Source organism: Rhinoderma darwinii, chromosome 1 (assembly GCF_050947455.1).
Source record: "Rhinoderma darwinii isolate aRhiDar2 chromosome 1, aRhiDar2.hap1, whole genome shotgun sequence".
Taxonomy (NCBI): Eukaryota; Metazoa; Chordata; class Amphibia; order Anura; family Rhinodermatidae; genus Rhinoderma; species Rhinoderma darwinii.
In genome coordinates this window covers 458,514,415-458,527,546 of record NC_134687.1, presented here as the reverse complement: position 1 = coordinate 458,527,546, position 13,132 = coordinate 458,514,415, and the positions used below count along the sequence as shown (strand labels likewise).

The following is a 13,132-nucleotide window of genomic DNA, read 5'->3' as shown; positions in this document are numbered from 1 at the left end:
GAAAGCTCTTGGCGGCAACGACAACTGGAAAGCTCGTGGCGGCAACGACAACTGGAAAGCTCGTGGCGGCAACGACAACTGGAAAGCTCGTGGCGGCAACGACAACTGGAAAGCTCGTGGCGGCAACGACAACTGGAAAGCTCGTGGCGGCAACGACAACTGGAAAGCTCGTGGCGGCAACGACAACTGGAAAGCTCGTGGCGGCAACGACAACTGGAAAGCTCGTGGCGGCAACGACAACTGGAAAGCTCGTGGCGGCAACGACAACTGGAAAGCTCGTGGCGGCAACGACAACTGGAAAGCTCGTGGCGGCAACGACAGCTGGAAAGCTCGTGGCGGCAACGACAGCTGGAAAGCTCGTGGCGGCAACGACAGCTGGAAAGCTCGTGGCGGCAACGACAGCTGGAAAGCTCGTGGCGGCAACGACAGCTGGAAAGCTCGTGGCGGCAACGACAGCTGGAAAGCTCGTGGCGGCAACGACAGCTGGAAAGCTCGTGGCGGCAACGACAGCTGGAAAGCTCGTGGCGGCAACGACAGCTGGAAAGCTCGTGGCGGCAACGACAGCTGGAAAGCTCGTGGCGGCAACGACAGCTGGAAAGCTTGTGGCGGCAACGAAACTTTCCCGGGACCGATTGCGGGTGCTGCAGTCGGTTGCATGGCAAAACCAGAGGCCGGTCCTCATAGGCTTTCTGTCAGTGTGACTCTCAGCGTCACACTGACTGTTTATAATACATTACACTACCTAGGTAAAAAAAAAATATTAAAAAACTGTTAGAATCACAATTTTTTTGGTCATCACCCCTCCCAAAATATAGAATAAAAAGTGATCAAAAAGTCGCATGTACCCCAAAATAGTACCAATAAAAACTACAACCCGTTCCGCAAAAAACAAGCCCTTACACAGCGTTTTTGACTGAAAAATAGAAAAGTTATGGCTCTCAGAATATGGTGACACAAAAAATAAATAATTTTATTGCGCAAACGCCACAAAACATAAAAAAAAGATATACATATGGTATCACTGTAATCTTATCGACCCGCAGAATAAAATGAAATGTAATTTATAGCGCACGGTGAACACTGTAAAAAACATTGTCAGAATTTGTTTTTTTGCCACTTTGCTTGCCCAAAAAAATCGAATAAAAAGTGAGAAAAAAATCACATCCACCCAATAAAAACTACGGATTGTCCCGCAACAAATAAGCCCTCACACAGCTACGGTGAAGAAAAAAATTTAAAAGTTCTGTCTCTCAGAATATAACGACAGAAATTGTGCAGTGTCCAAAAGCGGATAAGATCGGGCGCCATTTATCAGTGCGACACTGGCCACATATCTATGAATTATTATTTATTTACCGCATTATTATACCCTATTATTATGCCCTGATGTACCCCGCACAGATTACACATGCCACATTATAAACTGAAATACCAGCAATACCCGAAACAGAACTTTTACCAAGCAAAATCTGCGCTCCAAAAGCCAAATGGCGCTCCCTCCCTTCTGACCCCTACAGCGTGCCCAAACTCCAGCTTACGATATTTTATATCTGGGAGAACCCGCTCAACATTGTATGAGGTATTTGTCTTCAGTGGCACAAACTGGGCACAACATATTGTGCAATAAAATTGCATATCGGTGGAAAATGTTAATTTTCACTTTGCACCATCCGCTGCGCATTAACGCCTTCGCGCACCACGACTTAATAGCATGTCGTGGTGCGGGGGGTTATATATGGAGCGGGCTCATGCGCTGCGCCCGCTCCATATTCTGCAGGTGTCAGCTGTATAAATGTCATTATACTGCAATACATTAGTATTGCAGTGTATTGTACCAGGGATCTAATGATCGCTCGTTCCAGTCCCCTAGAGGGACTAATAATATGTGTAAAAAAAGTTAATTAGTGAAAAAAAGATATTATATATTTAAAGTCCAAAAAATCCCCCTTTCCCATTTTTCCTCTAAAGTAATGTAAAAAATAAACAAAATTCTTATCGCTACGTCCGTAAAAGTCAGAACTGTTACAATATACCATTATTTAACTTGCACTGTGAACGCCGTAAAAAATAAAGACTTTAAAACGCCAAAATCGCGGGTTTTTTGGTCACTTTAGCATTTAAAAAAAAAATCATAAAAAGTGATCAAAAAGTTGTATGTAAAAAAAAAAAAAATGGTACTTCAGTTCGTCCCGCATAAAAAAAAAAGCCCTAACCGCTCAATTGACAAAAAAATCAAAAAAGTAATGCCTCCTGGAATGTGGTGAAACAAAACGTTTTTTGTTTTTTTTAACAAATCGTTTTTACTTTGTAAAAGTAGTAAAATATAAAAAAAAAATTATAAATTTGGTATCACTGCAATCGTATTAGGCTATGTTCACACGGAATATTTTGCCGAGTTTTTTGACGCCGAAACCGCGTCGCAAAACTCGGCAAAAACGGCCCGAGAACGCCTCCCATTTAAAACTGCCTCACGGGAAAAAGCGACATGCCCTATCTTCGGGCGCTTCCGCCTGTGACCTCCCATTGACTTCAATGGGAGGCAGAGAAAGCGTATTTCGCGCTGTTTTATGCCCGCGGCGCTCAATGGCCGCGGGCGAAAAACGGCGCGGAAATCGGCGTGCAGGGAGAGGAAAATCTGCCTCAAAGTTCCAAACGGAATTTTGAGGAAGATATTCCTCCCCCAAAATACTCCGTGTGAACATAGCCTTAAGTTGTTTTTACCGCACGGTGAAAGACTTAAAAACTAAACACAAAAAACAATGGAGGAATCACAGCTTTTTCCAATTTCAGCCTGCAAAGAATTTTATTTTCAGTTTCTTAGTACATTAAATGGTACTTTAAATGGTGTCACTAGAAACTACAACTCCCCCCGCAAGAAATAAGCCCTCACACCACTCTACTGATGGAAAAATAAAAAAAGTTATGGCTCTTGGAAAGCGGGGAGGGAAAAAACTAAAATGTAAAAGCAAAAAATGGATTAGTCCTGAAAGGGTTAATTCATTTCTACTGAAAAATCATTTATGACCACATGTGGGGTATTGCCGTACTTGGGAGAAATTGCTTTACAAATGTTGGGGTGCTTTTTCTCCTTTATCCTTTGTGAAAATGAAAAAATGCAACATTTTTGTAGAAAAAATGCTGATATTCATTTTCACGACCTAATTCTAATAAATTCTGCAAAAGACCTGTGGGGTCTATATGCTCACTATACCCCTAGATAGATTCCTTAAGGGGTGTAGTTTCCCAAATGTGGTCAGTTTTGGGGTGTTTCCACTGTTTTGGTACCTCAGGGGCTTTGCAAATGCAACATGACACCCAAAAACTATTCCATCTAAATTTGAGCTTCAAAAGCCAAATATTGTTCCTTCCCTTCTGAGCCCTGCCATGGGTCCAAACAGCAGTTTATTACCACATATGGGGTATTGCTGTAATCAGGAGAAATTGCTTTACAAATGTTGGGGTGCTTTTTCTCCTTTATTCATTGTAAAAATTTAATATTTCTATGTTTTTTTCAGAAAAAAGTAGATTTTAATTTTCACGGTCTAATTCCACTAAATTCCGCAAAAAAAACTGTGGGATAAAAATGCTCACTATGCCCCTAGAAAATTCCTTGAGGGGTATAGTCTCCAAAATGGGGTCACTTTTGGGGGGTTTCCACTGTTTTGGTCCCTCCAGGCTGTTGCAAACACGACATGGCACTGAAAACCAATCCAGCAAAATCTGCGCTCCAAAATCTAAATGGCGCTCCTTCCCTTCTGAGCCCTGCTCTGGGTCCAAACAGCAGTTTAGTTCCACATATGGAGTATTGCTGTAATCGGGAGAAGTAGCTTTACAAGTTTTGGGGTGCTTTTTATTCTTCTTTTTTCTGAAAAAATTTAATATTTGCAAGGAATAAAGTAGATTTTCATTTTCACAGACAAACTCCAATAAATATAGCAAAAGACCTGTGGGGTCAAGATGCTAACTATACCCCTAGATAAATTCCTTGAGGGGTGTAGTTTACAAAACCGTGTCACTTTTGGGGGATTTCCACTGTTTTGGCACCGCAAGACCTCTTCAAACTTGACATGGTGTCTAAAATATATTCTAAAAAAAGGAGGCCCAAAAATCCACTAGGTGCTCCTTTGCTTCTGAGGCCTGTGTTTCAGTCCATTACCACACTAGAGCCACATGTGGGATATTTCTAAAAACTGCAGAATCTGGGCAATAAATATTGAGTTGCGTTTCTCTGGTAAAACCTGTGTTACAGAAAAAATTTATTACAAATGAATTTCAGCAAAAAAAAGAAAATTTGTACATTTCCCCTCTACTTTGCTTTAATTCCTGTGAAACACCTAAAGGATTAAGAAACTTTCTGAATGGTGTTTTGAATACTTTGAGGGGTGCAGTTTTTAAAATGGGGTGATTTATGGAGTCTATCTAGTACATCAGGCCCCCAAAGCCACTTCAGAACTGAACTGGTCCCTGTAAAATTAGCCTTTTGAAATTTTCTTGAAAATGTGAGAAATTGCTGCTAAAGTTCTAAGAATTGTAACGTCCTAGAAAGATCAAATGATGTTCAAAAACTATGCAAATATAAAGTAGACATATGGAATATGTGAAATAGTAACTATTTTGTGTGGTATTACTATCTGTTTTACAAGCAGATACATTTAAAATGAGAAAAATCATAATTTTTGCAAATTTTCTTTACGTTTTGGTGTTTTTCACAAATAAGCAATGAATTTATTGACCACATTTTTCCACTAACATAAAGTACAATATGTCACGAGAAAACAATCTCCGAATCGCTTGGATAGGCAAAAGCATTCCAGAGTTATTACCATATAAAATAACACGTCAGATTTGAAAAAATGGGGCTGGTCCTGAAGGCCAAAATGAGCTTGGTCCTGAAGGGGTTAAACTCCCGTGTTTCTCAACAAGAGTCCATCAACCAAAATGAAAAATTGCATGCCAGAAATGCACCATGTGAACCCAGCCAAAGGGTTCTTTTGCATGAGATGTTTTTGGCCGTGCAATAAGAACCACTAAAAAAATGCCGGCAAAACCGCACACGTTTACCTCGGACTGCCACGGTTGGCGATGCAGTATTTACAGGTGAAACTGTAAAATGTTTTTATGCAAAATTTTTTTTACCGCATGGCCAAAAACGTCTCCTGTACGTGCACCCTTATGCAAAGATTTGCAACTCTTCTATGTTTTGGATTTACTTCTGGTTTTGGCTTACAAACACTGATGCAAAATACTGACCAAAATATTGCTAAACTATATCGGCAAGCGACAAATGTGGCAAAGCCGGCGTAAAAAGGGCAAAAATCTTAATTTGAAATGTAAATTGCGACATTTCGGCCCAATTGTGCCTTTTTTACGCTAGTCTGTTTAGACCTTCCCTACACTAGATAGGACCTTGCCGGACCCCTCCTTTTTTTTTTTTCTCATGGGAAAGTCAAAACAGAAGTGTGAGGCAAGAATTCTTTCTGTGCAGATAAGATGAATGTATCATTTACCATGGAAAAAACCATGATAACATTAATTATGGACTAGGAATAAAATGACTGATGGTCACAGTGCATACACTAATGCAGAGAGCTTTTTATTTAGTCAGTAGTGGTTTAAAACTCCTATAAGTTTTTGAAAGTTCTCTTTTCTTTATATAGCAGTAGAGATTCTTCGATATAGGTAATGCACATCTGCCCATGCCCCCTCACCACCAATCTAGTTTACCTATCTAAGGTACATGCAAATACAATAAAAGGAAGTCTATGCTTTTGTAGTAACTGGACCATGCAGAGGATAGACATGGTCCATGCCGAGGTAGAACATGGAGTACACGATGTAAGCCTAGATTGCATGAAGTACAATATCCTGTGTTTCAAGTAAAATATTCTTTACCCCCTCTTCTCCAAAAAAGGCAAAGGAGGTCTCCCAACTTGATGAGCGTGAAGTAAAAATATATTAGATGCTGTATATTACCTTACATGTCTACGTCATTACGTTTTTCTTCAGCGTAAATAAACTATGTCTGACTGTCAATCAGGATTATTATACTGTTTACTAATAGGTCTGCTATGTCTTTTACTTTAGAAATTGACTGTTCAAGCTCTCATGTTCCTACGCTACCCAGTGACTCCAAAGGGGCATCTGAAGATACTAAATCGGCTAGCGTGAAGCCAGACAAAATGGAAGAGACTCTGACCTGCATTATATGCCAGGAATTGCTGCATGATTGTGTTAGGTAAAATGACAGATTTTTATAATGTTAACATTCACTTTGCTACACGATAGCGGCCGGCGATGGTGGCAATGGCAACCAGACGCATAACAATGGCCGGAAGACAAAGTCAGGACCCACTATGCTTGCTGTCAGTGAGAAGCTGACAGCTCTAATACACTGCACTACGCATGTAGTGCAGTGTATTAGAATAGCGATCAGGGCCTCCTGCCCTCATGTCCCCTAGTGGGACAAAGTAATAAAGTAAAAAAAAAGTTGTGTAAAAATAAGAAAATAAAAGTTTTAAAAGTAAAAATCCCCCTTTTTCCCTTATCAGTCCTTTATTATTAATAAAAATAGATAAACAAATAAACGATACATAATTGGTATCGCCGCGTCAGTAACGGCCTGAACTACAAAATTATTTCGTTATTTATCCCGTGTGGTGAACGCCATATAAGAAAATAACAATAAACAATACCAGAATTTAAAAAAAAATTTGTCACTTCACTTCCCAAAAAATGAAATAAAGAGATCAAAAAGTCGCATGTACCTAAAAATGGTGCTGATCGAAACTACAGTTCGTTACGCAAAAAACAAGTCCTCGCACGGCTTTCATGATAGAAAAAATAAAAAATTTATGGCCCTTAGAATAAGGTAACACAAATAGAAAATGATTTTTTACAATAAGTATTTTATTGTGCAAACGCCATAAGACATAAAAAAAACCTATAAACATCTGGTATCGCCGTAATCGTATCGCCCCGCAGAATAAAGTGAATATGTCATTTATAGCGCACGTTGAACGCTGTAAAAAAATAAATAAATACTATAAAAAAACAATAGTAGAATTGCTGTTTTTTAGTCACCACGCCTCTTAAAAATAGAATAAAAACTGATCAAAAAGCTGCATGCACCCCAAGAAAACTACAATGAATTCCTCAAGGGGTCGAGTTTCCAAAATGGGGTCACTTTTGGGGGGTTCCCAATGTTTTGGCACCACAAGACCTCTTCAAAACGGACCTGGTGCCTAATAAAAAGGAGGCCTCATAATCCACTAGGTGCTCCTTTGCTTTGGAGGCCGGCGCTTCAGTCCATTACCGCACTAGGGCCACATGTGGGATATTTCTCAAAACTGCAGAATCTGGGCAATAAGTATTAAGTTGCGTTTCTCTGGTAAATCCGTCTGGAAAAAATGGAATAAAAAGGATTTTCTGACAAAAAAAAGAAATATGTCGATTTCACCTCTACTTTGCTCTAAATTCCTGTGAAACACCTAAAGGGTTCATAAACTTTGTAAATGCTGTTGTGAATACTTTGAGGGGTCTAGTTTCTAAAATGGGGTGTTTGATAGGGGTTTCTAATATATGGGCCCCTCAAAGCAACTTCAGAACTGAACTGGAACCTAAAAAAAAATAATTGGGCAATACTTTGCTTCTTACATTATACTGATAATGAGCAGTGCCCACCTTGAGATGGCCCCAGTTTTGACCGTTTGTATAAACGGAGACCCCTATTAGACCGTTTCAGTGCCCGGTTTTCCCAAGCATACACCCCCGAGAAGTGTATTTCTATTGATGAGTCCTTGGTATGGCGTGAAGATGTATAAGCTGTGCCAGAGTGCATCAGGGTATAGCTACAAATTTAGGATATATGAAGGAAAGGACACCAGTATTCAGCCCCCAGAATGCCCTACCCCCTTACTGGGAGTTAATGCAAAAATTGTGTGGGATTTGGTGCACCCACTGCTGGACCAGGGTTACCACCTCTACCTGGATAATTTTTATACCAGCGTCTCGCTCTTCAAGTGCCTCACTTCAGAAGTCCTGCGGCATGCGGCACTGCTAGAAGAAATCTGAGAGGCCTTCCTAAGACTCTGCTTGGGCAAACACTCAGAAGGGGTGAGAGCAGGGCACATTCTAGCAGCAACATATTGTGTGTCACGTACAAGACAAGAGAGATGTCACACCAGTACCCATGTACCTGTACGAGGTACCAGTACAGAGACCCCCAAACCAGACTGCATCCTGGACTACAATAGGTACATGGGAGGGGTGGACTTGTCAGATCAAGTCCTGAAGCCCTACAGCGCCATGCGGTGTGGTATAAGAAGCTGGCCGTGCACATTATTATCAAGAGCCTAATCTTTAGGGACCAAGAAGGGGGCACCCAGTACTTCTGGAAGCGAGCCCACACGCATCGTACCAGGGCAACACTTTCCAGGAGAAATTCCCCAAACTGCCAAGAAGGGAAAAGCGGTGCAAAGTCTGCTATAAGAGGGGGATAAGGGAGGACACAATATATCAATGCGACACGTGTCCTGAAAAACCAGGGCTCTGTATGAAAGTGTGTTTTAAAATTTATCATACATCCCTTAGATTTTTAATCTACCCTGACACTTTGCACAGCTTATCCTCATCTTTCCCTTCTGAGTCCTGCTGTGTGCCCAGGCAGCTGATAACAGCCACATGTAGGGTATTGCCGTACCCAGGAGAACCCACATTACAGTTTATGGGGCGTAGATCTCCGTTGGCGCATGCTGGGCACAATATATTGGACACTGAAATGGCATAGATATATAGAAAATTGCAAATCTCACTTCACCATCTGCTGCGCATTATCTTTTACAGTACCTGTGGGGTCAAAATGCTAACTACACCTCTAGATGAATGTCTTAAGGGGTGTAGTTTTTAAAATGGGGTCACTTCTCGGGGGTTTCAACTGTACTGGTACCTCAGGGGCTTCTGCATACATGACTTCGCACCAGAAAAGCTCCAGTAGGCCAAATGGTGGTCCTTTCTTTGAGCCCTGCCGTGTGCCCAGGCAGCTAAAAACAACCACATGTAGGGTATTGCCATACCCGGGAGAACCCACATTAGTTTATGGGGTGTATATCTCCAGTGGCACATGCTGGGCACAATATATCGGACACTGACATGGAATACATATAGAAAAAATAGCAAATCTCACTCTGCACCATCTACTGCGCATTATCTTTTACACAGTACCTGTGCGGTCAAAATGCTAACTACACCTCTAGATGAATGTCTTAAGGGGTGTAGTTTTTAAAATGGGGTCACTTCTCGGGGGTTTCAACTGTACTGGTACCTCAGGGGCTTCTGCATACGTGACTTTGCACCAGAAAATCCCCAGTAGGCCAAATGGTAGTCCTTTCCTTCTGAGTCCTGGCATGGGCCCAAACGGCAGTTTATCACCACAAATGGAGTATTGCTGCACTCAGGACAAATTGGGCAACAAAATTGGGTGTTTTTTCTTTCTTGTGAAAATAAGAAATTTTATCAAAAATAACATCTTTCACAGCCCAATTCAAATACGTGCTGTGAAAAAATTGTGTGGTCAAAATGGTAACAACAACCATGCATGAATTCCTTGAGGGGTGTAGTTTCCAAAATGGGGTCACTGTTTTGGCACCTCAACACCTCTTCAAACCTGGCATGCTGCCTAAAATATATTCTAATAAAAAAGGGGCCCCAAAATGCACTAGGTGCTTCTTTGCTGCTGGGGCTTGTGTTTTATTCCACGAGCGCAGTAGGGCCACATGTGGGACATTTCTAAAAACTGCAGAATCTGGGCAATACATATTTAGTAGTGTTTCTCTGGTAAAACCTTCTGTGTTACAGAAAAAAATGGAATAAAATGTAAATTCAGCAAGAAAAATGAAATTTGCAAATTTCACCTCCACTTTGCCTTAATTCCTGTGAAATGCCTAAAGGGTTAAAAAAACAACTTTCTAAATGCTGTTTTGAATACTTTGAGGGATCTCGTTTTCTAAATGGGGTGTTTTATGGGGGTTTCTAATACATAGGCCCCTCAAAGCCACTTCAGAACTGAACAGGTGCCTTTAAAAAAAAGGCTTTTGAAATTTTCTTAAAAATATGAGAAATTGCTTTTTATGTTCTAAGTCTTGTACCGTCCAAGAAAAATATAAAAAAAAAAAAAAAAAAAAAAAAAAACTATGCCAATCTAAAGTAGACATATGGGAAATGTGAACTAGTAACTATTTTGGGGGGGTATAACCATATGTTTTACAAGCAGATGCATTTAAATTCAGAAAAATGCTATGTTTTTCAAAATTTTCTCTCAATTTTGCAATTTTTCAACAAATTATACACTGAATATATCGAACAAATTTTACCACTAACAAAAAGCCCAATGTGTCACGAGAAAACCATTTCAGAATCGCTTGGATAGGTTTAAGCATTCCGACGTTATTACCACATAAAGTGAAATATGTCAGATTTAAAAAATGGGCTCTGAGCCTTAAGGCCCAAACTAGGCTGCGTCCTTAAGGGGTTAAAAGCATTATTTATCATTTATGAAATTGCTTGTTTATACACACAACATTTATACGTGGAAATGGTCATCATACAACTTTATTATTGAGCTATATTGCTAGTACAGATGTAGCCATATTTATCTTTACTTGCTGCAGCGTGATATCTTACAAAAAAAAGTCATTGAAAAAGTCAAGCCAAAGTTTGCTCCCACTGTGAATTGAATGCGTTAAAAGTCAAGATAAAGATGGCTACATCTGTATGCGGGAATTTGTGATTAAAATACGTCCTTGTACATGTACAATAGTTGCAACGATGTAGCGACTGTATTCTGCTCTCTTTTTGGAATTTGCGAATTGTTAATTGGTGGTTTTGAAAATGGAAACGTGTAAATGGGCCTTGATGCATTTGTTTTTGGCCAGTTGCTTGTGATTTTATTCTTTGTTTGAGCTCATTGTTTACTGAAAGAACATGATGTAGACCCAGTAATTTTTCTCGAGGTTAAATGTCTAGTTAATATATTACTGATTGTTTGCATTATCGGTTTTATTTGTCTTATGTGTAATGTGACTTTCTTTACTTAGTTTGCAGCCATGTATGCACACATTCTGTGCTGCCTGTTACTCTGGCTGGATGGAGCGCTCATCTTTCTGCGCTACCTGCAGGTGTCCTGTTGAACGTCTTTGTAAAAACCACATACTTAACAACCTTGTGGAAGCCTATTTGCTCCAGCACCCAGGCAAGTCACTTTCTATGATTGGCTCACTTTTCTGTCAATTTATCAGTTCAAGTGCATGCATGAGTTCTTAACGCCTCTGTCTCCCATTGAAATCAATGGTGGGTGATTTGGGCCATTTCTTGGCTCTGATTCTGACGCGGTTTCCGCATCAAAATCAGTGCTAAAAAACTCTGTGTGAATTGAGCCTTATAATGTTTTATTTTTCCCCTGCTAAATCAAGAAAAGTGTCGCAGTGAAGAAGATATACGTAGCATGGATGCTCGAAATAAAATCACACAAGATATGCTGCAGCCCAATGTGCGTCGGCCATTCTCTGATGAAGAAGGAAGTTCTGAAGATCAGCTTGAGCTATCGGACGTTGACAGCGAATCCTCAGACATTAGGTTTGTACCTGGCGTTACTATCGTTTTGTAGCACTCGGCTTCTTCAGTATTATGTTATTCTTCGAGTGTTGCTCTTTTTCTCAGAACTTGATTTGTTTATAGACTTGGCAAAAAATTATATACATTTATATGCCAAAACCCTAATTAAAATAATGTTGACAGAGATTGCAATGTTTACATATCATCATTTGTGATTATTTGCGTTCTAGAACTAACTTAAAGGATGTCATGTTTTTACAGTAATGCGTCGTCTTTAATAGAAAATGTTCTATATAATCCCTATTTACTTTAAATATTCTCGATTATACAGCCAGCCCTATACAGTGTGCCGACAATGCCCAGGGTATGGTAGACCCAATATGCAGCCACATCTTTATCCACTTCCTATTCAGACAGAAGCAATGCAGACATTAGGTGATTCACCTTCTACCTCTACCAACTTTCCTGCAGGTTTGTATGCACGTTTCTTCATGCCAAGATTGATTTATTTTTTGCACTTAATAGGTTGGTGTAGTCCACACATGCACAACCAGAAGCCCAAGATGCCTCTAAGGCCGGATTCACACGAGCGTGTTCAGTCCGTGATATACGGTCCGTATGTCGGCAGTATTTCCCAGACCGAACACACTGCAGGGAGCCGGGCTCCTAGCATCATCGTTATCTATGACGCTAGGAGTCCCTGCTTCTCCGCGGAACTACTGTCCCGTACTGAAAACATGTTTTCAGTATGGAACTACTGTCCCGTACTGAAAACATGTTTTCAGTACGGGACAGTTTTCCCGCAGCGAGGCAGGGAGTCCTAGCGTCATAGATGACGATAAGAGCCCAGCTCCCTGCAGTGTGCTCAGTCCGGGAAATACTGCCGACATACGGACCGTATATCACGGACTGAAAACGCTCGTGTGAATCCGGCCTTAATGTAGTCTTTGTGAGGTGGGGCTGCTCTAATTTCCAATATGGAAAGGAACAGTAAACATAGAAAGAAATGATAAAATTAAACAGAAGGAAAAATTTTCCAAGTTGTTTGGCAGTCTGCAAGTTCATCTGCATGCCCCAAATCAAACAGTCTTGCAGAGAGCAGGTATTTATTTCCTCTTGGTCCCTTCTCTTTTCCACTGGTTTAGTCGTGTGGCTTTGAATGGGCTTGTGCCTTGTCTACAATTAAAGACCAAGCAGTGGAGGGAGTGGCCCTGCTGCAGCCATTTGCCTTACAGCTAAAAACAGGTCTGATCTGAGGGGGACCTGGAACAATGATTTATCTAGACAATAAGGGAAATACAACAAAAAAAATGTCATTAACACTATATGTGATACAGATTTATTTTTTTTGGGCAGCTCCCCAGGAATATGTATGTCCTTCCCAGGGAAGTCATGTGATATGTACATGTTGCTTCCAGCCAATGCCAGACAGAAGGAGCGAACGAGAGCAAAACCATCTTGTGGCACCTCAGCAATGTATGTCCCAACTTTTCAGTATTTTAACTTTTCTTATTGTTTTTCTTTG

General features: G+C 40.6%; 1 protein-coding gene across 4 annotated transcripts in view; it reads left to right on the top strand.

Annotated features, from left to right (window-relative positions):
* CHFR (checkpoint with forkhead and ring finger domains) overlaps positions 1-13,132 on the top strand; it is a 77,073-nt gene that overhangs the window by 32,774 nt on the left and 31,167 nt on the right. For all 4 annotated transcript variants that reach the window (XM_075832703.1, XM_075832721.1, XM_075832713.1 and 1 more), the window contains exons 8-12: positions 6,085-6,235; positions 11,091-11,245; positions 11,466-11,628; positions 11,939-12,078; positions 12,964-13,083. In XM_075832703.1, coding sequence (XP_075688818.1) covers positions 6,085-6,235; positions 11,091-11,245; positions 11,466-11,628; positions 11,939-12,078; positions 12,964-13,083 — 729 coding nt within the window. The remainder of the gene's footprint in view (positions 1-6,084; positions 6,236-11,090; positions 11,246-11,465; positions 11,629-11,938; positions 12,079-12,963; positions 13,084-13,132) is intronic.